The following is a 25,344-nucleotide window of genomic DNA, read 5'->3' on the forward strand; positions in this document are numbered from 1 at the left end:
TTTGTCACCTACAGACCAGAATTCCTGTCCCAAGTGTTCTCTAAGGTACAGTCCATTTCCTTTGTAAACTTTATTTTGACACTTCTAAACGGTTATTTTTTGTAACCGTTTTAAAGTTTGTGAGGTAGATAATAAAGTGATCGATTTATCCGTGTGTCCAGTACTTCCCAGTACTGTGTGTCGCGCGCCGTGCTAGTGCTTCTCCCCTTAGGAACAGGGAGACAGGCGCGTGATCAGAGCTTGTGTTGTGTGGTGTTATAATTAGTAGACCTGTGCACTAGGACATGGAAGAGAACACCTAGAGGAGACTGTGAGTGCGCTGCCAGATAGAGAGTGAGAAGGCACAGGATGGAAGTTTCCAGCTTAGGCAACTAGGGAGGTAGGTGGTAGAGCCGCTACCTGAGTGAGGTACTGGACTGGAAAGGAGAGCAGAAGTAAAGATGAGACAGGGGTAAGTATTTTGAAATTCTGCATTTGCAGTATACAGAAAGTATCTAGGTGGGGACATCTCACAATAAATCGGCCATTTGAAGCTAAATACCTAGATGCCAGAAAAGTGATGATAAAAAATCAAGGCTTTGTCATCATAGAGGTCCCAGGCTAGAAGTAAAGTGTAGTTGTACAGAAGTGTATCTGGAGTTAGGAGGTGTGTCCATCAGCCAGAGAGTCCTGAGCATCACCATCGTTGGAAGAGAAAAGCAAAAGATGAAATGAAATGCCCACAAATGAAATGCCCCAAAGAAACCATTAGCGAAATGAAACGCAGTATACTAAATGTATACTGTCCCATAAGGTCAGTGCAACTCAGAAATGTAGACTCATTTGTTGGGCAAACGTCACTAAGAACTGGAGAATACCTGGTGGCTTTCTTGGTTAGAGCCTTTTTCGAGTGTGACTCTAGCGTAGAGGCCACAGAAGCAGCCATATAGGGTTGGTTTAAAGAGTAAGTGGGAAGTTTGAAGTGGAATCAGGGAGCCTAGATACTCAACTTTGATCAAAAGTAAGGATGACAGAGGGGTCACCATAGCTAAGTGTTAGGTGATGGTGTGGATTGAACTGGGGTTCTAGGACTTCTTACTTTGGTAAAACGTTTTGATCGTGAGCCAGCAGGTGGCGCAGTGGTTAAGGTGCTGAATCCCACAGAGCTGACTCTTGGTTCAAGTGCCGGGCTGGGGAACTCGAGAAACATACCGGGCATATTTGTGTGCGAGCCCAAAATGCCAAGAGGACGATGGAGTAGAAGGGATTGCATGTGGCGATCCCCCTGGGGAATGATTTCTCTCTCTTTCTCTCTGGCAAGCACATGCACCCTATAACAAAAACAAAAACAAAATTTTTTTTAAGTTTTAATGGTAAAATTGTGACTCTCAAGCCTCTTGTGGGAATACCTGAGGAAGTGCACATAATCAGCTTTGTAGCCCTGATTAAAAGCTCTTTATTACGATATTGTTACTGAGAATCCAGTTTTGGAATTTTGTTTGCAATTTTGTGATGATTATATCTGAAAACACAAGCAACCTTTTTTTTTTTTTCCCCTCCCTTTAGCTATTTTCATCTGTCACTTTTGAAACTGTTGAAGAAAGCAAGGTAAGACCATTAATTAAAACCAGCAGATTCTAACTTCTTGAGTGCAAAAGACAAATACCCACAGGACTAGATTTTTATAAAAGGTGAGAGAAGTTTATAAAGGCGGTAGATTGTCCTATGATACGATGTTTTTGCTTTAGCCACTCTAGGGCAAACAGTAAATGTAGATTTCTGACAGCTAGAAATGTCAGTCCATTATAATCCTACAGTTGTGACAGTTCATTGTGAATTTGCCTTTGAGATATTTACATGATTCTATGCGGCATCTGAAAACTATGGGAGTGGCTTTGGTTTTGTTAGAATAACATCTCTTTCCAGGTCCCCCGAACCCGAGCAGTACGGAATGTGAGAAGGCATGCTTGTTCCTCCATCATCAAGATGTGCCGCGACTACCCCCAGCTTGTGCTGGTAAGCCCTGGACCTGGCCAGGGCGCTGCTGAGGCCTGCTGCATTTATGTTTCTGTGTAAATCTGGCCCTCATTGTACCTCACGTAAAGGAAAAACTAGGAATTAATACCTTCCCATAGAGTAAGGATTCTTGAGTTAGTGTGTTCTTCCTCTGCTTAGAAGTATAGTTATAAATGTAAGTTAAGGAACCAGCAGTTAGTATAATGGCTATGTCACTGGGCTCCCATGTAGTTGACCACGGTTTGAGTCCCAGACCCGGGGGCTTAAACTCACACCGAGCACGTGTACGTGCGTGCCCAAGATCCTGAGAGGAGAATGGAGAAAGGACTGTGACGTGGCCATCCCCCCTGGGGGAGGGGTATTTCTCGCTTTCTGTCTGTCTCTCTCTGTCTTTCTGGTGAGTGCACACGCCCTATAGCAAAAACCCCTCCCCCCAAAAAAATGTAAGTTAAAAATTATTTTCTTAGATCAATAGTTCTGGGGGCCAGCAGGTGGCATGGTGGTTACTCCCACATGGTTGACCACGCTTCAAGTCCTAGACCTGACAGCTTACTTTTTCACTCTTTCATTCTTTCTTTCTTTGGTAAGCACATGTGTTTTAGAGCAAATTAAATGATAGAGAAAATTAAATAATTTTTTTTTTTAAAGAGATTTTTGTTGTAAGGTGCAGGCACTCGCCGGAGAGACAGACAGATAGTGAGAAATCACCTCCCCAGGGGGGATGTCCATGCTGCAATTCCTTCTCTTCCATTCTCCTCGGGATTTCAGGCATGCACACACATGTGCCTGGGGTGAGTTTAAAGCCGCCAGGTCCAGGACTCGAACCACGGTCGACTGCATGGGAGTCCAGAAACCTAACCACTACGCCATCTGCTGGTCCCAATAAATAATTCTTTAAAGAAAAAAAAAAAGTTCTCTTCCATGTAGTTGACTGTGTATACCCCATAAATGTGTCATTTTTCACTGTACTATATGATGTTTTTAATTACTACACCCATGCAATGGACCTAATCTTGAGAGAAGCCAGTCCAAATTCCAACCCTTTTCTTGGGGGGAGGGTGTTCTATAAGAAATTTAGCATTACTTCAGATTACTTATTAATAAAAAAAATTATTTGAGGGACCAGCAGTTAGTGTAATGGCTATGTTGCTGGACTCCCACGTAGTCGACCGCAGTTCGAGTCCCAGACCTGGTGGCTTAAACTCACGCCGGGCACGTGTGCATGCGTGCCCAAGATCGCAAGAGGAGAATGGAAGAGAAGGGATTGCAGCGTGGCCATCCCCCCTGGGGCGTGATTTCTCGCTTTCTAAAAAGATGAAATGAAATGCCCACAAATGAAATGCCCCAAAGAAACCATTAGCGAAATGAAACGCAGTATACTAAATGTATACTGTCCCATAAGGTCAGTGCAACTCAGAAATGTAGACTCATTTGTTGGGCAAACGTCACTAAGAACTGGAGAATACCTGGTGGCTTTCTTGGTTAGAGCCTTTTTCGAGTGTGACTCTAGCGTAGAGGCCACAGAAGCAGCCATATAGGGTTGGTTTAAAGAGTAAGTGGGAAGTTTGAAGTGGAATCAGGGAGCCTAGATACTCAACTTTGATCAAAAGTAAGGATGACAGAGGGGTCACCATAGCTAAGTGTTAGGTGATGGTGTGGATTGAACTGGGGTTCTAGGACTTCTTACTTTGGTAAAACGTTTTGATCGTGAGCCAGCAGGTGGCGCAGTGGTTAAGGTGCTGAATCCCACAGAGCTGACTCTTGGTTCAAGTGCCGGGCTGGGGAACTCGAGAAACATACCGGGCATATTTGTGTGCGAGCCCAAAATGCCAAGAGGACGATGGAGTAGAAGGGATTGCATGTGGCGATCCCCCTGGGGAATGATTTCTCTCTCTTTCTCTCTGGCAAGCACATGCACCCTATAACAAAAACAAAAACAAAATTTTTTTTAAGTTTTAATGGTAAAATTGTGACTCTCAAGCCTCTTGTGGGAATACCTGAGGAAGTGCACATAATCAGCTTTGTAGCCCTGATTAAAAGCTCTTTATTACGATATTGTTACTGAGAATCCAGTTTTGGAATTTTGTTTGCAATTTTGTGATGATTATATCTGAAAACACAAGCAACCTTTTTTTTTTTTTCCCCTCCCTTTAGCTATTTTCATCTGTCACTTTTGAAACTGTTGAAGAAAGCAAGGTAAGACCATTAATTAAAACCAGCAGATTCTAACTTCTTGAGTGCAAAAGACAAATACCCACAGGACTAGATTTTTATAAAAGGTGAGAGAAGTTTATAAAGGCGGTAGATTGTCCTATGATACGATGTTTTTGCTTTAGCCACTCTAGGGCAAACAGTAAATGTAGATTTCTGACAGCTAGAAATGTCAGTCCATTATAATCCTACAGTTGTGACAGTTCATTGTGAATTTGCCTTTGAGATATTTACATGATTCTATGCGGCATCTGAAAACTATGGGAGTGGCTTTGGTTTTGTTAGAATAACATCTCTTTCCAGGTCCCCCGAACCCGAGCAGTACGGAATGTGAGAAGGCATGCTTGTTCCTCCATCATCAAGATGTGCCGCGACTACCCCCAGCTTGTGCTGGTAAGCCCTGGACCTGGCCAGGGCGCTGCTGAGGCCTGCTGCATTTATGTTTCTGTGTAAATCTGGCCCTCATTGTACCTCACGTAAAGGAAAAACTAGGAATTAATACCTTCCCATAGAGTAAGGATTCTTGAGTTAGTGTGTTCTTCCTCTGCTTAGAAGTATAGTTATAAATGTAAGTTAAGGAACCAGCAGTTAGTATAATGGCTATGTCACTGGGCTCCCATGTAGTTGACCACGGTTTGAGTCCCAGACCCGGGGGCTTAAACTCACACCGAGCACGTGTACGTGCGTGCCCAAGATCCTGAGAGGAGAATGGAGAAAGGACTGTGACGTGGCCATCCCCCCTGGGGGAGGGGTATTTCTCGCTTTCTGTCTGTCTCTCTCTGTCTTTCTGGTGAGTGCACACGCCCTATAGCAAAAACCCCTCCCCCCAAAAAAATGTAAGTTAAAAATTATTTTCTTAGATCAATAGTTCTGGGGGCCAGCAGGTGGCATGGTGGTTACTCCCACATGGTTGACCACGCTTCAAGTCCTAGACCTGACAGCTTACTTTTTCACTCTTTCATTCTTTCTTTCTTTGGTAAGCACATGTGTTTTAGAGCAAATTAAATGATAGAGAAAATTAAATAATTTTTTTTTTTAAAGAGATTTTTGTTGTAAGGTGCAGGCACTCGCCGGAGAGACAGACAGATAGTGAGAAATCACCTCCCCAGGGGGGATGTCCATGCTGCAATTCCTTCTCTTCCATTCTCCTCGGGATTTCAGGCATGCACACACATGTGCCTGGGGTGAGTTTAAAGCCGCCAGGTCCAGGACTCGAACCACGGTCGACTGCATGGGAGTCCAGAAACCTAACCACTACGCCATCTGCTGGTCCCAATAAATAATTCTTTAAAGAAAAAAAAAAAGTTCTCTTCCATGTAGTTGACTGTGTATACCCCATAAATGTGTCATTTTTCACTGTACTATATGATGTTTTTAATTACTACACCCATGCAATGGACCTAATCTTGAGAGAAGCCAGTCCAAATTCCAACCCTTTTCTTGGGGGGAGGGTGTTCTATAAGAAATTTAGCATTACTTCAGATTACTTATTAATAAAAAAAATTATTTGAGGGACCAGCAGTTAGTGTAATGGCTATGTTGCTGGACTCCCACGTAGTCGACCGCAGTTCGAGTCCCAGACCTGGTGGCTTAAACTCACGCCGGGCACGTGTGCATGCGTGCCCAAGATCGCAAGAGGAGAATGGAAGAGAAGGGATTGCAGCGTGGCCATCCCCCCTGGGGCGTGATTTCTCGCTTTCTATCTCTCTGTCTCTCTCTGTCAGTCTGGCGAGCGCACGTGCCCTATAGCAAAAACCTCTAAAAATATTTATTTGAATATAGAGGAATTATTTCTATATTTATAACAAATTGACCTTTGCCTGTGAATATACAGTGAAGGTGATATGGAAAAGTAGACATTGTTTTGGGGGCCAGCAGGTGGCATGGTGGTTAAGGGTGCTGGACTCCCACATACCCGACCACGGTTCGAATCCCAGACCTGGCAACTTGCTTTCTCACTCTCTCACTCTGTCCCTCTCTGGTCAAATTTAAAAATAAATAAATAAATAAAGTTAAATAAAGTCATTCTTTAAAAGACATAGGGTTTTAAATAAATAAAATAAAATAAAAAAGTAGTTATTTTAAAAAAAAGGGACCAGCAGGTGATGTGGTGGCTAAGGTGCTGGACACTTCCACATGGCCGACCACGGTTCAAGTCCCGGACCTGGTGGCTTGCTTTCTCAGTTTCTCTCTCTCTCTCTTTCTCTGTATCTTTGTCTTCTCAAATGAAGAATAAATGAACAAATAAATAAAATCAAATATAAAAGTAATTATTAAAAAAAAGACATAGGGTTGGTTTTCACAGTTGTACTGTGGGAAAGTGTAGGTATCCAAATGCTCCCGAACTAGCTTCTTCCTAAATAGGCTTGTTTATTCAGGCAAAAGAAGACTGTAATAACAAAAGTACTAAGTGACAGCCCATAGGCATGACCTTCCGTGGACTGCCTCAGTTCTTTTTCTTCCATCCTTGAGTGACCCACCTCTCCCTGAAAATCAGACCTTCCCCATCACTTAGTTTTTCCTTTGTGATCTGCAGCCCAATTTCGATATGTTTTATAACCACGTGAAGCAGCTCCTCGCCAATGAGCTACTCCTGACACAGATGGAGAAGTGCGCCCTCATGGAAGCCCTGGTGCTCATCAGCAACCAGTTCAAGAACTACGAGCGGCAGAAGGTGTTCCTAGAGGAGCTGATGGCACCCGTGGCCAACACCTGGCTGTCGGAAGACATGCACAGGTAGAATACTCCTTCACCCCCGACTCTTACTGCACTCTTCCGTTCCAGAGCTCTGCTCATGGTGAGGATGGGGTGTTAGGAGGTCGAGCTGCGATGGCATTATCAGCAATATCTACAAGTAGTTTGCTACGGAGACATAGGATGGAGAGGCAATGAGTAAAAGTGGACAGCATGGTGGGGCGGGCACGCAGTGTGACCCTCAGCACGTTTGGAGACCTGGGAACAGCCCTAAGGGCCATACAGTGTAGGAGCTTCACTGCCACTCATCTGTGCCCACGTAATAGGGAAGTTTAAACCTTCAAATGACAGCTGACACAGTTCATACCATGAAGCTTCTCTTACTCTAAGAATTGTTCATTGGGACCAAATGAGTTGTAGCCTATTAATTGTCCTAGAAGGAGCTGTCCTTTCTTAAAGTCATAATGCAGCTTGTCTTCCCTCTCCAACCTGCAGAGTGCTATCAGATGTTGATGCTTTTATTGCCTATGTGGGTGCAGATCAGAAAAGCTGTGACCCGGGCCTGGAGGATCCCTGTGGCTTAAACCGTGCACGAGTGAGTAAGACTCTTCCAGGGAACGGGAAATTGCATTGGCCATGGGTAGAAATAGGGTGTTGTCATTTGTCAAGTTTCTTGTAGATTTGTTTTTTCTATACTGGTGAGAAACCTGGGAGTCTTATTTCCCTAAGCTTCTCCTTTCTTTTCTTCTTTAGTCTTGAATTCTTGAGTTAGTTCCCACAGCAGAGCAGATGGTCTTTTCTATGAAGTCATTATTTTGGCTTTAAGGATCTCTAAATAGCTCTGAAGACTGAAGGTGTAATGAGGAAATAGGTCAGAACTTGGTCAGCAGGGTGAGTCCTCCCTGCCATTGCTCTCTGGCATGTGAAGTCCCAAGTGATGGCCTAACTTGCAAACCTGAGGTTTTTCAGTGCTTTGCTACTTAAACAAGCATTGTCGTTGGCTCCATTATGACGAAAGTCACATTAATTAACTTGGCAAGTAGTAGGTTGGTTGAGAGTACAGTGAGGGGTGCAATCAGCACAAAAGCTGTTAAGGTCCAAGCTGGAGGGTGCAGGGCCAACTCAGAAACTCGTTGAAAAGGTGGCCTTTTAAACGCTTTGTTTTGGAGCATCTCTAAGCTACCTTCTGATCTGAGTCCTGTGGGAGGGTCACTGAAGCCCCTGGAAAGACATTCCCATGAGTGGCAACTTTTCAGCACCTACCACTGGTCCTGAAAATGGCAGTGAGAGAACCCCTTTTGGACTGACCTTAAAGGAAGGGAAAGGGATCCCCTGGGGGTGGGGAGGAGCAGAGGGCTGTTTCCTTTCTTGATCTCTGTATCACTTTTGCCATAGCCTTGAATATATCTAACAGCGCTTTCGTTTTTTCTTCCCCTTTTATGTTGACCTTTTATTCTTATTTCTCTATAGATGAGCTTTTGTGTGTATAGCATTCTGGGTGTTGTGAAGCGAACTTGCTGGCCCACCGACTTAGAAGAGGCCAAAGCTGGGGGATTTGTGGTGGGCTACACACCCAGTGGAAACCCAGTCTTCCGTAACCCCTGCACCGAGCAGATTCTGAGACTTCTAGACAATCTGCTTGCCCTTGTAAGGTGAGTTAAGATGATGCTTTTTGTGTTTTTTACTTTTTTACCTTAAGAATCTCAAAAGTTGTATGTCTTTATACCATGCTGGTAATGAAGGATCGAGTCTTGCTTCTTTCTAGAGGGAGTTCCTCCTTTTTAAGGCTTATGCCGTAGAGCCATGTGTGCTTGCTGGAGAGAGACAGAGAGGGAAGGTGAGAAATCACACCCCAAGGGGGCTGGCCACGCTCAATCCTTTCTCCATCCTCCTGGGATTTAGGGCATGCATGCACATGCGCCAGGTCTGGGGCTCAAACCACGTTCGCCCGCGTGGGAGTCTATGATCTGAGGGGGCCTCTACTTTTAAAAATAACACCAGTTCTGGGCCAGCAGGTGGCATGGTAGTTGAGATGCTGGACTCCCACATAGCCAACTATGGTTCGAGTCCCCCAGACCTGGCAGCTTGCTTTCTCACTTCCTCTCACGTGCACGTGCTCGCTCTCTAAGCACACATGCTCTATGTCAAATTTTAAAAATAGTAAATAAGACAAATAATTTTTTGAAAATAGGGGCCGGCAGATGATTCGAGTCCCAAACCTGGCAGCTTACTTTCTCATTTTCCCTCCCTCTCTCTTTCTGTCTCTCTCTCTCTCTGTCCCTCTCTGGTCAAATTAAAATAAATAAATACATAAATAAAATAAAGTACTATAAAATAATTGTAAAAAATAATAACAAAGAGGACAAATAATTTTGTGGAGATAAATAAATTAGCTCTCACTTTGAAGTCGTGTTTATCACGTGACCCCATGAGGGCTGTTCTTCAAGTGGCTTTTCTCATTTGGAGCCTCCTCCATATTCTTCTTCCCCTTTTTTAGTTTTTGCTATAGGGTATGTACGTTTGCTGGAGAGAGACAGAAAGACCAGGAGAGTGAGAAATCACCCCCTTCTTCCCTCCCCACCTGTGGGAGGATGGCTACACCGTAATCCAATTTCCCTCATTCTCTTCTATGAATTTTTGGCAAGCCACACACATGTGGTTAGTGTGTTTTTCAAGCCGCTTGGGTCTTGGACTTGAACTGCGTGGGGCTGGGTGGCATGCAGCCACCTTAAGCACATACCACCTCACCGGCCCATCTCCTCCCACTTCTTTATCCTTCCTCCCTGCTCACTTTTACTTTCAACTGTTATCTGGCCTAAATTTCTGCCTGTAAGTGCATTAATTTTTTGTTGAGAACAAGATAATTGCTCTCTGCAGGGTGCTTTTCTGAGTGGTATTTATGTGAGCAGTTCATATGAGCTAATTACTTATGACAGAGCTCAAATGGACCAAACACCCACTTGCTGAAATAACAATAGGAGAAAGGTACATTTTTCACCTCAGTTTGCTAGGTCCTTGTTTCTCAAAGCTGAGTCCTATGACCAGTAGGTCATCAATCATTTGAAAGGTTGTTTGAAAGGCATAATTGGGACCCCACCCCAGACATCTTTGCTCAGAATCTGCATTTTAGCGAGATCCCCAGGTGGTCTGTGTGCACATTAAAGGTTCAGAATTACTGTTCTAGGTTACCTGCATTAATATAGCCAAATGGAAGTGGACCAGTAAGGCAAGTCGGTTACCAGATGTATGTTTGATAATTCAGGGATAATCTCTAAAGAAAAATACAGCTTTTGATCGAATGCAGTTCTTCCTGGCCAAAGCAGAGCTCAGCTGCTTTTTCTATCAGACAGCATTTCTGAGTTAGAGATGAGGTCTCTGTCCCAGTGCTTTCTGGCTTCTTACCCAGGGAATAAAAGCAGAGTCTCAGCTGGGCAAAACAAATTACTCGTGTTCAGGGAAACTTTCCTGGAAACAGACATCTGACACCTGAAGCCTAGGACTCAAAGGTCATAAGTGAATTCCGACTAACTTAGAGGGCAAGAGTGTCTGGTAGTGTCTGTGGGTAGACAGTATTTTGTTCTGATTCCAAAAGGAGGAAAGATATTTAGTAAAGAAATGTGGTTTGTGTTGAGAGAGCAGGGAAATACTTAGTCTAGGACAGTTTTGTTTCTGTATTGATGTTCTTAAAACAAAAGGGTCGGAGCCAGCAGATGGCATGGCAATTAAGGCACTGGGTTCTCACATGGTTGACCACAGTTCAAGTGCTGGATCTGGTGGCTTGCTTTCTTACTTTTCCTCTTTCTATCTCTCTGGCCAAATTAGTAATAATAATAATAATAATTAAGTAATTCTTTCAAACACATATACAAAGCGTTCTTGAATTTAAGAAATGTGAAAGTGATAAAGTCATATGGCAAGGGACTGGACCTTTATAGGCCTGTGGCCAGGATCTACTTGGTGAAAACAAGTGAAAACTGGACCTAGAAACAAGTTCATTCCTGGGTGAAAAGGCCACAAGTCAACAGCATCTAGGGGGTGACATCATCTTGACATTTTACTAAGCGATGAGTACCTTTAGAAATTGCAAAATGGGGGACCAGCAGATGGGGTAATCGTTATGTTTCTGGGCTCCTGTGTAGTTGACTACAGTTCAAGTCTTAGACCCAGTGGCTTAAAACTCACGTCGGGTGTGTGTGTGTGCATGACTAAGATTCTGAGAGGAGAAGAGAGAAGAAGGGATTGTGGCATGGCCAGGCCCCTGGGGGGTGATTTCTCGCTTTCTGTCTCTCCATTTCTCTCTGTCTCTCTGGCAGACACACATGCCCTATAGCAAAAATCTCTCCCCCAAAAAAAAGATAATTCCAAATACGCTGGCTCTGTGACTTGTTGGTTAAGAAAGCCAGATACCATACTGGTAGCTTGAGAAACAGGCCAGGCACCCTATGTATGTGAGCCCCGAATCCCTAAAGGAGAGGGAGATGGAGAAGAGATTGCACCATGACCATGCCCTATGGGTGTTGCTTTTCCTCTCTCTGTCTGACAAGTACACACAACTACTAGCAAAAAAAAAAAAAGAGAGAGAAAGGGATGGAGGGATGAAAAGGAGGGAGGAGGGGGAGAGAGAGAGAAGGAAAGGTAGAAAGGTGTTTTAGAAAACGTCCAATGTGGTTATTGACAGATTGCGTTAGTGTGCAGCTGAAACTATTAGAGGTGTTGTTTTTTTTTTTTTAATTATATCTTGATGTATAACATGCATACAGAAAAGGACACAAATTATGAGCCTATTCAAAAATATACCATCTCCTACGTCAAGAAACAACTTTAGAGACCAGCAGGTAGCATGATGGTTAACGCACTGGACTCTCACATGGCCGACCGTGGTTTGAGTCCCAGATGTGACAGCTTCAAAATCATGCCCAAAATTCCAAGAGGAGAATGGAGGAGAAGGGATTGTGGTATGGTCATTACCCCTTGGGGAGTGATTACTCACTTTCCTTCTCTTTTCCTACCCATCAAGCACATGTACCTTATGGGAATAAAAACTTTTAAAAAAAAAGAAAAGAAAAAATAAACAGTTTGACCAAATATCTCTTCAGTCACTGCCTGCCCCTCGAGTTACACTATTCTGACTTGTAACATTTTACCCGATTGTCTAAGTTTTATATAAATGAAGTCAAAAGTATGGACTTTCTGGTCTCTGGCTCCTTTTGCTTAATGCTGTCTGTGAGACCCATCCGTATCATTGCATGGAGTTGCAGTTTACTCCTTCTCATCGTTTGTGTGATAGTCTGTCTTAGGGATTTGCCGTAACTTACCCATTCAGCCTTGACGGACTTCTGAGCAGCTTTTAATACGTCAAATAGTGCTATGGTTAACATTCTTGGCAGTGTCTCTTGGTGAACATAATTTCTGTTGGGCATATACATAGGAGTAGAATTCCTGGCTAATGATATGTATGTATTCCAGTTTTCATAGATTGAACCCGCTCCCTAAAGCTGTTGTACTGTTTCATATTCCAAGCTAGTTGTGTACTGGAGCCGTGAGCTTTAAATTATTTATGTTTCTATTTTCGTTGGCTAGAGGGCATGTGTACTTGTGAAAGATCAAGAGAGAGGACAGAAAAGCACTCCCAGTGCAGCATGGTCATGCTGCAGTCCCCTCCATTTGTCTGTCCCGTTGGGATTTTGGACATATATGCACATGCTACCAGTGTAATTTTCAAGGTTGGGATCCATACTGTGTGATTGGCCAGTCGGGATCCAGCATCATTAACCACCAGGCCACAGGGCTAGTCTAGGTTACTATTTTTTTAATAGAGAAAAGTTTGTTGCTTTGAAAGATTCAGAGAGGTATTGGTAGCATCTTCTGTGTCAAAGAGTCTGATAAGTGAAGAATGTGATAGAACTGTGCTGTCCAGTGTGGAAGTCAGTAGTCACATGTAGTGATTGAGGGTTTTTTGGGTTTTTTTTTTACTCTTCTTTTTTTTTTTGGAGAGGTTTTTGCTATAGGGCACGTGCGCTCGCCAGAGAGATAGAAAGCGAGAAATTGTCCCCAGGGAGGATGGCCATGCCACAATCCCTTCTCCATTCTCCTCTCAGGATCTTGGGCACGCATGCACACGCGTCCAGCATGAGTTTAAGCCACTGGGTCCAGGACTCGAACCGTGGTCGGCTACATGGGAGTTCAGCGACATAGCCATTATGCTAACTGCTGGTCCCTAGTGATTGAGTTTTTGAAATGTAGCGAGTGCCTGTAGCTTATTGAATAGGAGAAAATATTTGCAAGTCATACATTGGTAAGTCTAGTATCCGTATGTATCCATATATATATAAAGAACTATTGCAGCTCAATAGCAAAAAGACAACACCTTTTGTTTTTTTAGTTTTTTACAATAGGGCACATGGGCTTGCCAGAGAGAGAGAAAGAAATCACTTGGAGGAGAATGGAGAAGGGGTTGTGGCATGGTCATTACCCCTGGGGAGTGATTTCTCACTCAGTCTTGTCTTCATTCTCTTCTCAGGATTGTGGGCACACATGCACATGTGCACAGTTCACCAGGTCTGAGACTCAAAACTGCAATCAGCCATGCAAGACCTAGGTGCTTTAAACACCATGCCACTTGCCGGCCCGATAATCCAAGTTTGTTATTTTTTTTTTAGAGAGAGATTTTTGCTATAGGCTGTATGTACTTGCCAGAGAGACAGAGAGAGAAAAAAGGAGAAATCACTCCCCACAGGACGTGGCCACACACTGCAGTCCTTCTCCTCCATTCTCCTCTCAAGGGTTTGGGTACATATGCACACTCACCCGGCAGGAGTTTCAAGCTGCTGGGTCCAGGACTCAGATCACAGCCAGCCATCTGGGCGTCCAGTGCCTTAAACACTACACCTACCTTCTGCCCCCTACCCCCCAACAACCCAATTTTAAAATAGACAAGTGACTTTAAAGACATCGTTCCATAGAAGATACATGCAGGGCCATAAGCACACGAAAAGATGCTCAACATCATTAGTCAGTAGGGAAACACAAATTAGAAACACAGTGAGAATGGAAAACGGCATAACCACTATGGAAACAGTTTGACAGTTCCCCAAAAAGAATAGATATCACATGGCCTAGCAGTTCTACTCCAGTGTATACCCGAGGGAGCTAAACACATGTTCTAACAGGTACGTGACTAAACATCTGGCAGCACTGTATCATAGTCAAACGCTAGAACAGCTGCAGCATCATCAGCGGATGAATGAGTGAACAGTATGCCATATATGCAATGAAATATTATTAAGCCATAAAAAGAACTGAGGTCCTGAGGCCAGCAGGTAACATAATGCTTAAGGCACTGGACTCTCACATGGCTGACCATGGTTCGAGTTCTAGACCCAGTGGGTTGAAACTCATGCTGGGCGTGTGTGTGTGCATGCCAAAATTTCAAGAGGAGACTGGAGAAGGGCTTGCGTTTTGGCTATTCCCACTAGGGGCTGATTCCTCACTTTCTGTCTTTGGGCAAGCATGCGTACCCTGTAGCAAAAAAAAAAAAAAAACTCTTAAAAAAAAGAAAAGGAATGAAGTACTGATAATTGCTACAGTGTGGGTTAACCTTGTAAATTATGCTAAGTGAAAGAAGCTAAACAGCAAAGACCATATATTGTAGGATTCCATTTATATTAAATCTAGGGCCAGCAGGCTGTATATGGCTGAATCCCACATGGCTAACTACATGGTTTAAGTTCCAGACCCAGAGCTTAAAACACACACTGGCAGGGCCAGCAGGTGGCATGATGGTTAAGGCACTGGACTCCCACTTGGCTAACCACAGTTCAAGTCCGGGACCTGGCATCTTGCTTTCTCATTTTCCCTCTCTCACTCTCTCTGTCTCTCTGGTCAAATAAAAACATAATGATGGGACCAGCAGATTACATAGTGGTTACATTGCAGGACTTCTACGTAGTTGACCACAGTTCGAGTCCCGGGCCTGGTGGCTTAAAACTCACACCAGGCGCATGTGTGTGCATGCCCAAGATCCCAAGAGAAGGAGGAGAAGGAATTGCCAGGTGGCCATCCCCCTGGGGGGCGACGTCTCACTTTCTGTCTCTCTCTGGTGAGCGCACACACCCTAAAACGAAAATCTCTCTTTAAAAAAAATGAAAAAAGAAATAATGGTAATGGGGGACCAGCAGGTGGCATAATGGTTACATCATTGGACTCCCATGTAGTCAACTGTGGTTTGAGTGCCAGATCTGGCAGCTTAAAACTCACACCAGGCACATGTACACGTGTGCCCAAAATCCCAAGAAGAGAATAGAGGGGAAGGGATTGTGGTATGACCATCCCCTCTGGTGGGGGTGACTTCTCGCTTTCTGCCTCTCTGATGAGTGCATGCACCCTATAGCAAAAATCTCTCTCAAAAAAAAAAAAGAAGGAAAGAAAGAGTGATAATAAGTAAACTATATAATTCTTTAAAAAAAGAAAAACACTTTGGGCACGTGTGTGTGTGTGTCCAAAATCCCCAAAGGAGGGAGAAGTGTCAAAGGAATTGCAGCACGACTATCCGTAATGAGCGGTGTTTTCAGGTGTGTTCGCTTTCTCTCCATCTCTTTGTCTCTTACCTGGTAATTGCACTTCCCCTCTAGCAAATTTTTAAAAAAGAAAGAAAGAAAGAAAATCTACATTGGTAAATCCAGAAAGGAAATACTGGTTGGTAGAGGCTGGGGGAAATGGTGGGAGGAAAGTAGGTATCAGCTGCTACTACATAACGGATGCAGGAGGTTCCAGGGATGAAGAGAATGTTTTGGAGCCACGTAGTGGTGGTAGTTGCACAGCGTCGTTTATATTCTAAGTATCACTGCCATGGGACCAGCATATAGCATAATGGTTCCTCACTGACTCCCACATAGTCAACCATGTTTCAAGTCTCAGACTTGGCAGCTTAAAACTCAGCCGGGCACATGTGCGTGTGGCCCAAAATCTCAAGACAGTGGAGGAGAAGGGACTACAACGTGGCCATCCCCTCTGGGGAATCATTGCTAGTTTTCTCTGTCTCTCTGTTTCTCTGGCAAGTGCATGCACCCTATACAAAAATTTCTCCCCCAGAAAAATCAGTCATATATTTTTAAATTGTTGATTTTATGTTATGAACATTAGACCTGAATTTTAAGACATTTGAATTAAAATAAAGCCAGTTCTTTTAAAGTACCAATGACAAAATCAGTCAGTTCAGGTGCTTAAGGGAAAACATGGATAATTTCCAGGGAAAATGTAGCTATTATAATTCAGAAACAGTAAAACCTAGAAAGATTTCAACTTAACATTAATTAGGACAGTTAAATTAGACTGAAAAACCTCCAGGCTTAGATGCTTTTACATGAGAGTCCTGCTAGACCTTCAAGCGATGAGATCATTTATGTCTTAGACAAGCTACTTTAGACGGTGGAGGTTCCACAACTCATTTTATGAGGCTTACTTGCTTTTAAAGTTTTTAAAATTAATTTCTTCTATGAGCAAGAGGGAGTCAAAGACACAGACATCTCCCCCAACAGGGTCTTGATGCCACGATCCACCTCCAGCTGCAGCTTCAACTTCAGCCTCAGCCAGCCCCAGGTAATAGGCACATGTGTAACCAGAGCGTTCAGGGAAGTCTCCGGACTTGAACAGGGAATCTTCCCATCTGAGTCACTGTTGCAGAATGTTATGTTTTACCGCTGCACCTCCATCCAGCCCAAGGCTTAATGTGTTTTTTTTTTTTTTTTTGGAGAGGTTTTTGCTATAGGGCGCGTGTGCTCACCAGACAGACAGAGAGAGACAGAGAGATAGAAAGCGAGAAATCACCCCCCAGGGGGGATGGCCACGCCGCAATCCCTTCTCCTCTGTTCTCCTTTCGGGATCTTGGGCACGCACGCACACACTCCCGGCGTGAGTTTAAGCCACCGAGTCTGGGACTCGAACCGCAGTCGACTACGTGGGAGTTCAGCGAAATAGCCATTATGCTAACTGCTGGTCCCAGCTTAATGTGTTTTAATACCAAAACTAAACAGACAGTACCAAGGAGGAAATTATAGGCCTAAATCACGTATAAACATAGGTACAAAAATTCCAAGTAAAAAGGTAGCAATGTTGATCTAGTGATGTCTTTGTTGTTGTTGGAGAGGGTTTTTTTGCTACAGAGGGCACGTGAGCTCGCCAGAAAGAGAGAGACAGAAAGCGAGAAATCACCCCCCAGGGGGATGGTCACGCCACAGTCCCTTCTCCATTCTCCTCTCGGGATCTTGGGCATGCACGCACATGTGCCTGGCGTGAATTTAAGCCACCAGGTCTGGAACTCAAACTGCAGTCGACTACATGGGAGTTCAGCAACATAGCCATTATGCTAACTGCTGGTCCCAATCTAGTAATGTCTTTTAATATAACCACATTTTCTTTGTTGTACCTTAAAATATGGACTAACAATTTGATTGTTGTATCTTAAAATATTAACCATGGTTTCTTAATGAAATACCTAGTTGATATTCAGATATCTCCAAAATATTTTAGTTTTTTGTGTGTAACTCAGGATCCAAGTAAGATTTATATATAGTATTTGGTTACAACATCTCTTGTATCTGAATTTATATGTTCTCTGCCCTTCTCCTGTTTATAAAGTTGAAAACAACTGGGTTTATACTTTGTAGAGTTACCCTTGGTCAGATTTTGCTGATTGTGATACCGTAGTATTGTTTGATAGGGTGGTTTCCTTTATATTTCTTATAAAGTTATTGATATATACTATTTATAAAATAAATAACTTCTAGAGGAGAGGTTGGCAGTCTGAACGCCAAATCCAGGCTTTACCATGTTTTATAAATAACTTTGGTTGAAACATTCATTCCCATTCGCTTACTTACTATCTCTGACTGCTGCAGTTCTTCAGTGGCAGAGTTGAGTAGTCAGGAACAGAGACCATGTGGCAACTAGGCTTAAAGTACTTCCTCTGTAACCCCTGGTTTAAGAAACATATCTAAGGACTGGTAGGTGGCGCGCTGGTTAAGGGCATTGGACTTCCACATGGCTAACTGCAGTTTAAGTCCCAGACCTGGTGGCTTGCTTTCTCATTTTCCCTCTTTCTCTCTCACTTTGTCCATCTCTGCTCAAATTAAAATAAATAAGTAAGAATAAATAACATTAGATCAAATTTAAAAAACAAAAGAAAGAAGCAGATCTGATACTAGTTAAATTCTTTAGCAGAAATGACTTCATAAATGATGGTGAATGCAACAGGATAGGAAAAGTGCCCAGAAAGAAAGACTCCTAGGATTGTACGGCAGACTGATAGATGACAGAAGTAATGTAAGAAAAAGATAAGTTCTGGGGACCAGCAGTTAGCATAATGGCTATGTCGCTGGACCCCCACGTAGTCGACCACAGTTCGTGTCCCGGACCCGGTGGCTTAAAACTCACGCCGGGTGCATGTGTGTGCATGCCCAGGATCCCGAGAGGAGAATGGAGAAGGGTTTGCGGCATGACCATTCCCCCCTAGGGGGGTGATTTCTCACTTTCTGTCTCTGTCTCTCTCTGTCTGTCTGGCGAGCGCACGCGCCCTATAGCAAAAACCTCTCAAAAAAAATTAAAAAGGGAACCAGCAGTTAGCGTAATGGCTATGTCACTGGACTCCCACATAGTCGACCACGGTTCGCGTCCCGGACCCGGTGGCTTAAAACTCACGCCGGGCGCGTGTGCGTGCGTGCCCAAGATCCCGAGAGGAGAATGGAGGAGAAGGGATTGCGGCGTGACCATCCCCCTGGGGGGTGATTTCTCACTTTCTGTCTCTCTGTCTCTCTCTGTCTGGCGAGCGCACACGCCCTATAGCAAAAAAACCTCTCCAAAAAAATAAAGAAAGAAAAAAAGAAAAAAGAAAAAGATAAGTTCTTCGGTGCATGGCACAGGGACAGTGAGTGGGCTTTCTCAGTGTTGGGGGGGTGGGGAAGACCTGTTACCTTATATAAAAATAAATTTCAGGAAGATTAAAACCCAAAAAGTAACACTTCTAGTCCCAATTTACAACATCAGGGTGGTGTAACTTCTTACATGAAATGTAAAAAGAACATGAGGCCAGCAGGTGGCATGGTGGTTAAGGTGCTGGACTCCCACGTCGCCGACCCTGGTTTGAATCCCAGACCTGGTGGCTTGCCTTTGCACTCTTCCTCTCTCTCTCTCTCTCTTTCTGGTCAGACTGAATAATAATAATAAACAAATAAAATTTAAAAAAAAAAGTAAAAAGAACAAATCATGGAGACTTCATTGGGGTCCAAAAGTATTGTTTCTGTGTATATTTTAAACATGTAACCTTGTTGGTATCTGATATATTGTCATTTTCTACATGTTAGAAGTGTTTTGAGACCAGCAGTTAGCATAATGGCTATGTCACTGGACTCCCATGTAGTCGACTGTGGTTCGAGTCCCAGACCCGGTGGCTTAAACTCACACCAGGCATGTGTGTGTGTGTGTGCCCAAGATCCTGAAAGGAGAATGGAGGAGAAGGGATCGTGGCGTGGCCATCTCTCCTGGGGGGTGATTTCTCACTTTCTGTCTTTCTGGCGAGCACATGCCCTATAGGATAAAACCTCTAACAAAAAAGTGTTTCGTAATCACCTTTATAAAGAAACACGGTAGTTATGCATGCATTCTGATTATGAGTTGTTCAGTGGGCATTGCCGTGGACAGGAGCGAGTGCTGCGTATGGGAGGTAGACCACGTCCATGGTCCTTGCTCCTTAGCCAGAGCTCGTGACCACATAGGGCAGTCATTTTGAGGGGGAAAGCGTGCGTGTTGGAAATTGTGTTTCTCCAGAAGGCTGAGACAGCTGTTTCGAGGTCTGTGCTATTGAAATGAAAGCAAAACATTGAAAAATTGGGCATGTCACCACCTGCTCTGTGTGCCTGCCTGGGACTGCACAGTGTCACTGACGTCTCCTCCTGTCTCACTCGCAGGCAGAAAACTCCTGGGGGTACCAAACAGTATCCAAGGTTTAAAAAAATTTTGCGTTCTAGCTTCAGGCTCTGAGACAGCCCTGCTGTCTCGGGGTTTGGTTCCAGTGTCTGTCCTAGGTGCTTCATGCTGTCTAACTAACTACACTTAACAGCTCCAAGCCTGTTCTCTTTTTCCAGGGACCATTCAGATGTGTATGCCTTCTGTTCTTTCCGCCAGGAGTAGTGTTGACGGGAGAGCTGTCTGTGTGGAAGTACAGTATCACTGAGTTACAAAGTGAAACCGCTGTCTCTATGCAGCGGACTAGGAAAAGCTCACATAGCATCCTTGTTTCTTTCAGAACCCACAATACTTTATATGCATCAGAAATGCTAGCCAAAATGGCAGAGCCTTTCACTAAGGCTCTGGATATGCTCGAAGCGGAAAAATCTGCTATATTAGGTAAGAAATCTAACCTGCCCCTCCCCCCCCCCAAGTTCACTTTATCTTTAAAATGGGCTCCTCAGCACCTTCGGTGTATCTTGTATATTTTTCTCCTTATCTGGTACCGCCTTGATCATCTATTTATTCAGAAATGTGTGTGTGGAGTTTCTACAAGCTCTACAGGGGCAAATGGATTGATGTTATTGAACATAAAACAAGTTCTGATCCTTCCTCCAATAGCAAGTGGTGTTAGAGCCATTAGGTTTTAAACAGTGGCTTTTAGCAAGAAGGATGTCAGTATGAAGCCCCACCTTTCATGTGCTCACTGGAGAGAGCCAGAGAAAGTGAGAAGTCATTCACCCCGGGGGGGATGGCCATGCTACGGTCCCTTGTCCTCCATTCTCCTCCTGGGATCTTGGGCACACATGCACACGTGGCTGGCATGTTGTTTGAGAGGTCTTTGTTATAGGGCATGTGTGCTCACGGGAAAGACAGAGAGACAGAAAGTGAGAAATCACCCCCCAGGGGGGATGACCACGCTGCAGTCCCTTCTCCTCCATTCTCCTCTCGGGATCTTGGGCACACACGCATCTGCGCCCGGTGTGAGTTTAAGCCACCAGGTCCAGGACTTGAACCGCGGTCCACTACATAGGAGTCCAGTGACATAGCTATTATGCTAACTGCTGGTCCCGTCACTGGCATGATTTTTAAGCCACCAGGTCCAGGACTTGAACCGTTGTTGGCCATGTGGGAGTCTATTGACATAACCACTATGTCACACGTGGCCCATATGATGAACATTTTTAAAGGAAGAGAGTCTAAGCCAGGTTTCCTAGTTGTTACCTTGATTAGAATGTTGCTCTGGGGCCAGCAGGTTATGTCATGATTAAGGTGCTGGACTCCCACATGGCTGACTGTGGTTCGAATCCTGAACCCAGTGACTTTAAAATCATGCCTGGTGTGTGTGTTTCCATGCCCAGAATCCCAAGAGGAGAATGGAAGAGAAGGGATTGCTGTGTGGCCATCCCCTCTCCCTCCCTGCACAGGCCTTATGACAAAAACCTTAAAAAAACAAGAAAGGGCCAGCAAGTGGTGTGGTGGATAAGGGCGCTGGATTCCCACATGGCCAACCATGGTTCAAGTCCTGGACCTGGTGGCTTGCTTTCTCACTTTCTCTTTCTCTCTCTCTTTCTCATCAAATAAAGAAAAAAAATCATAACAATAACAAATGGGAATAAATAATTCTTAAAAAAAAAAAAAAGAAAAAAGAAAGTTGCTTTAATTCATTCCCTGTTGACAAATAAGCACAAAAACAAGCACACAATCCTAACTGTGATATCTGCTGTGAAGGTAAGTAGCTAGGCTCCATGAGAACATTTAAGAAAGTTAACCCAGGGCCAGCATGTGGCATGGTGGTTAAAGGCACTAGACTCCACATGGCTGACCACAGTTTAAGTCCCAGACTTAGCAGCTTCCTTTCTCTCTCTCTCTCTCTGTCTTTTCTGGTCAAATTAAAATAATAATAAATAAACAAACTTAATTTTAAAAAAGAGAAAGTTAACTCATTCTTAGAAGGGTGTCAGAAGATGCTTCCCACAGGGACTAGCAGATGGCATAATGGTTACATTGTTGGACTCCTACATAGCCAACCGCAATTCAAGTCCCAGAGTGGGCAGCTTAAAACTCAAGCCAGGTGCATGTGCGTGTGTACCCAGAATCTTGAGAGAAGACTGGAAAAGGGATTGCAACGTGGCCAACCGCCTTGTGGGATGACTTCTTACTTTCTGTCTCTGTCTGTGTCTCTGGCGAGTACAGGCACCATATAGCAAAAAAGTATCTGTGTAAAAAGAGGTTGCTTCCTATGGAGAGTCAAAGAATGAGGTACTAACCAGTTGGGGGACACAGGTGGTGCTGGGCATTCTGGACAGACAGGATGGCACATACAGGTTCTGAGATGGGCAGGAAAGAAGTTGGTATGGCCAGGAAATAGAGGGATAACTCATACGGCTGATACATGTCATTAGGAATGGGAATGCAGTATAAGTTAGCGCTTGAGACATCTAGAGTTGTCTAAGCTTTGTGCCCATCCCCAGAGCTTCGAGCTGGCTTCCCATCACAAGCCCCTGCAGTGTGTCCTCGTTCCCAGCCATGACTCCTATCTGGGCCTACCTGTGGTCCAGTAATCCAATGAGCATTCCTCCGTCGTGAAAGTAACCCAAGGAAGGAAGCTAATTTGCTTCTCCATAGCTCACTCCTGTCTCTCTCAGCCCAGATGGTCCTGGATCTGTTCCTTTGGCACCACTACACTTAAGTACTGTGCTGCAGACACTAGCAAAAAATAGAACTTCTAAGACATGCATTGCCGCTAAAAAGTAGTAGGTGTCATCTTAGCACATTCCATTATTCAAGTTAAGCCAGGAACTGCTGCTATAGAGATGCGTGGCCAACCAGACGTACTAGAACACGTTTCCCATGGGTAGCTTCTGAGATTTGAAATATAAAACTGCCTCTGATTATAAACTGTTGCCGTTTTAAGGCAGTTGTAATATCGAGGTAAGTAGGTTTCATTTTGATCTGTTATATGTCTTTTGAGTAAGATTTTGCTTGAAAAAGAAGTTCCATGACTTGGGGGACGTCCCCAGTGCATTATGGAGAGATCCTTTTGAGTTGTCACTGCATGTTTTAGTACAAGTCCCGTCTGGAATAAGAACAGGCAGAGGTGGAGTGCCTAGGTCTAGTCTGAAGTCCTAGGTACTTAAACAGCTTTCACCTTTCCCTCCAAAGAGTATAAAAAATCACTTTAGGAACGCCCTCAACACCTCCAGCTGGTAAAAGACCAACTGCTTTGTTTTTTTGGTTTTTTTTGGAGAGGTTTTCACTATAGGGCGCGTGCGCTCGCCAGACAGAGAGAGACATAGAGACAGAAAGCGAGAAATCCCCCCCCAGGGGGGATGGTCACGCCGCAATCCCTTCTCCTCCATTCTCCTCTCGGGATCTTGGGCACGCACGCACACGCGCCCGGCGTGAGTTTTAAGCCACCAGGTCCGGGACACGAACCACGGTCGACTACGTGGGAGTCCAGTGACATAACCATTACGCTAACTGCTGGTTCCCAAGACCAACTGCTTTGTAAAACCTAGACCACATCAGCCTCCTGTCAGATGTTGGCTAGTGGAGACACCTGGTAGGAGGGCAGTTGTTTCTGACCCATCATTCTCTGCAGGGTTACCTCAGCCTCTCTTGGAACTCAATGACTATCCTGTCTACAAAACAGTCTTGGAAAGAATGCAGCGTTTCTTCAGCACCCTCTATGAAAACTGGTAAGGATCCAAGGCAGCCTGCCGTATTACTTTCTTAGGTTCGCATTATATAGCAGTGGCCGTGGGTTGAACTTTTCATCTAGAATCTTAACGTACAGGTAAGAGGAGGTAAGAATTTGACAGGAAACGAATTATTCTAGTGTCGAATAAAATGGACAGCCTGCTTTCCACACTTGCTCTCATGATTGTCCTGAGCCTCACAGTCCTAGCGATGACTTCATGTCTCATGCCCTGTTTGCTTCTTGTGCATAAAATGATGAGACCCAAGCAGAAGACAGAGCAGTAGGGTTGCATTTGTTCAGACCCCCCACTGCTTACAACCCACTTTCATGGGACCATGGGAGCAGCTGGCCATAATTTTGTTTTCAGGTCCTGGTTATGGCTTAGGGAGGTAACTGGTTATGGGTTAGGGTGCTATAAACCCAGGGTGTGGGCATCATAACCCACTGCTCTAATCAGCCAAGATAACAAGACCTTCCACTGTAAATTCACATTACATGGTACGGAAGATCGCTGTTGGTCTTGGCTACCAAATTCTGTCTTTAAAAAAATGCTATAGCTGCTGTCAAGGAGTTTCCTTACAGGGTAGGGGGGTGGTGTTTTTACTTTGATAGAAAGATGGATGAAGTCCACACCTTCAAAACTAAAGTTCTTTTAATGAATAAATACAACCACTTTTCTAGCTGAAAAATTTTATCCTAGAAATTAAATTCATGGGGGGTGAGGGGTCAGCAGGTGATGTGGTGGTTCAGGCAATGAAATTCCTACACAACAGACCGTGGTTCTAGACCCAAACCTGTTGGCTTTCTCTCTCTCTCTCTCTCTCTCCCCTCTGGTTAAACTCATGTGAAAATAATAATAATAAATTAAGTAAATAATTCTTTTTAAAAAAATGAAATGTATGGGTCAGTCAGGGGGCTGGCATTAACACTCCTTGGATTTGTCACTGCCAATGGTTTTCCCTTACAGTTTCCATATCCTAGGGAAGGCAGGCCCTTCCATGCAGCAAGACTTTTACACCGTGGAGGACCTTGCTACCCAGCTCCTCAGCTCAGCCTTCGTCAACTTGAACAATATTCCTGACTACCGACTCAGACCCATGCTTCATATCCTTTCAGAAGTCCATAGGTAACCCAAAAGGTCAAAAAACTGGAAACAGGGACACTTCACAGGAACCAGATGGAGACAGAACCTAAAACAAGAATCTTATCTAAAACCTAAAACGAGATTCTATATCTGAACACATCAAAATCTCTTCAAAAAACCAGAGATCAAAATATAAATACCAGGAAAAACCTGAAGACAGTCCAGGGATTCTTAAAAGCTATTTCTGCTTTTTTTTTTTTTTGAGAGGTTTTTCCTATAGGGCGCGTACGCTCGCCAGACAGACAGTGAGAGATAGAAAGCAGGAAATCACCCCCCAGAGGGGGTGACCACACCGCAATCCCTTCTCCTCCATTCTCCTCTTGGGATCTTGGGCACGCACGCACACGCGCCCTGCATGAGTTTAAGCCACTGGGTCCGGGACTCGAACCGCGGTCAACTACGTAGGAGTCCAGCGACATAGCCATTACGCTAACTGCTGGTCCCTATTTCTGCTATTATTACAAGCTTCGTCCAGGAATAAATCTTTATCCCTCCACTCCTTGGAAATAGTTTTGTCAGATGCTTCTGTTTTTTGCGTTCTTTTTTTTTCTTTTTTCTTTTTTCCAGTAGCCAGAGGGTGTGCACTAGCCAGAAAGCA

The 25,344-nt window shown here is 44.2% G+C and overlaps 1 protein-coding gene across 1 annotated transcript in view; it reads left to right on the top strand.

The window, feature by feature from the left end:
* The window catches only part of XPO5 (exportin 5), a 65,971-nt gene that overhangs the window by 33,480 nt on the left and 7,147 nt on the right, over window positions 1-25,344 (top strand). The window contains exons 15-23 of the mRNA XM_006148525.2: window positions 1-45; window positions 1,546-1,587; window positions 1,906-1,995; window positions 6,743-6,942; window positions 7,396-7,495; window positions 8,371-8,552; window positions 20,198-20,298; window positions 23,504-23,600; window positions 24,570-24,706. The exon at window positions 1-45 is cut by the window's left edge and continues 138 nt beyond it. Coding sequence (XP_006148587.1) covers window positions 1-45; window positions 1,546-1,587; window positions 1,906-1,995; window positions 6,743-6,942; window positions 7,396-7,495; window positions 8,371-8,552; window positions 20,198-20,298; window positions 23,504-23,600; window positions 24,570-24,706 — 994 coding nt within the window. The remainder of the gene's footprint in view (window positions 46-1,545; window positions 1,588-1,905; window positions 1,996-6,742; window positions 6,943-7,395; window positions 7,496-8,370; window positions 8,553-20,197; window positions 20,299-23,503; window positions 23,601-24,569; window positions 24,707-25,344) is intronic.

Source organism: Tupaia chinensis, unplaced genomic scaffold (genome assembly GCF_000334495.1).
Source record: "Tupaia chinensis unplaced genomic scaffold, TupChi_1.0 Scaffold000238_1, whole genome shotgun sequence".
In the NCBI taxonomy this organism is placed as follows: domain Eukaryota; kingdom Metazoa; phylum Chordata; class Mammalia; order Scandentia; family Tupaiidae; genus Tupaia; species Tupaia belangeri.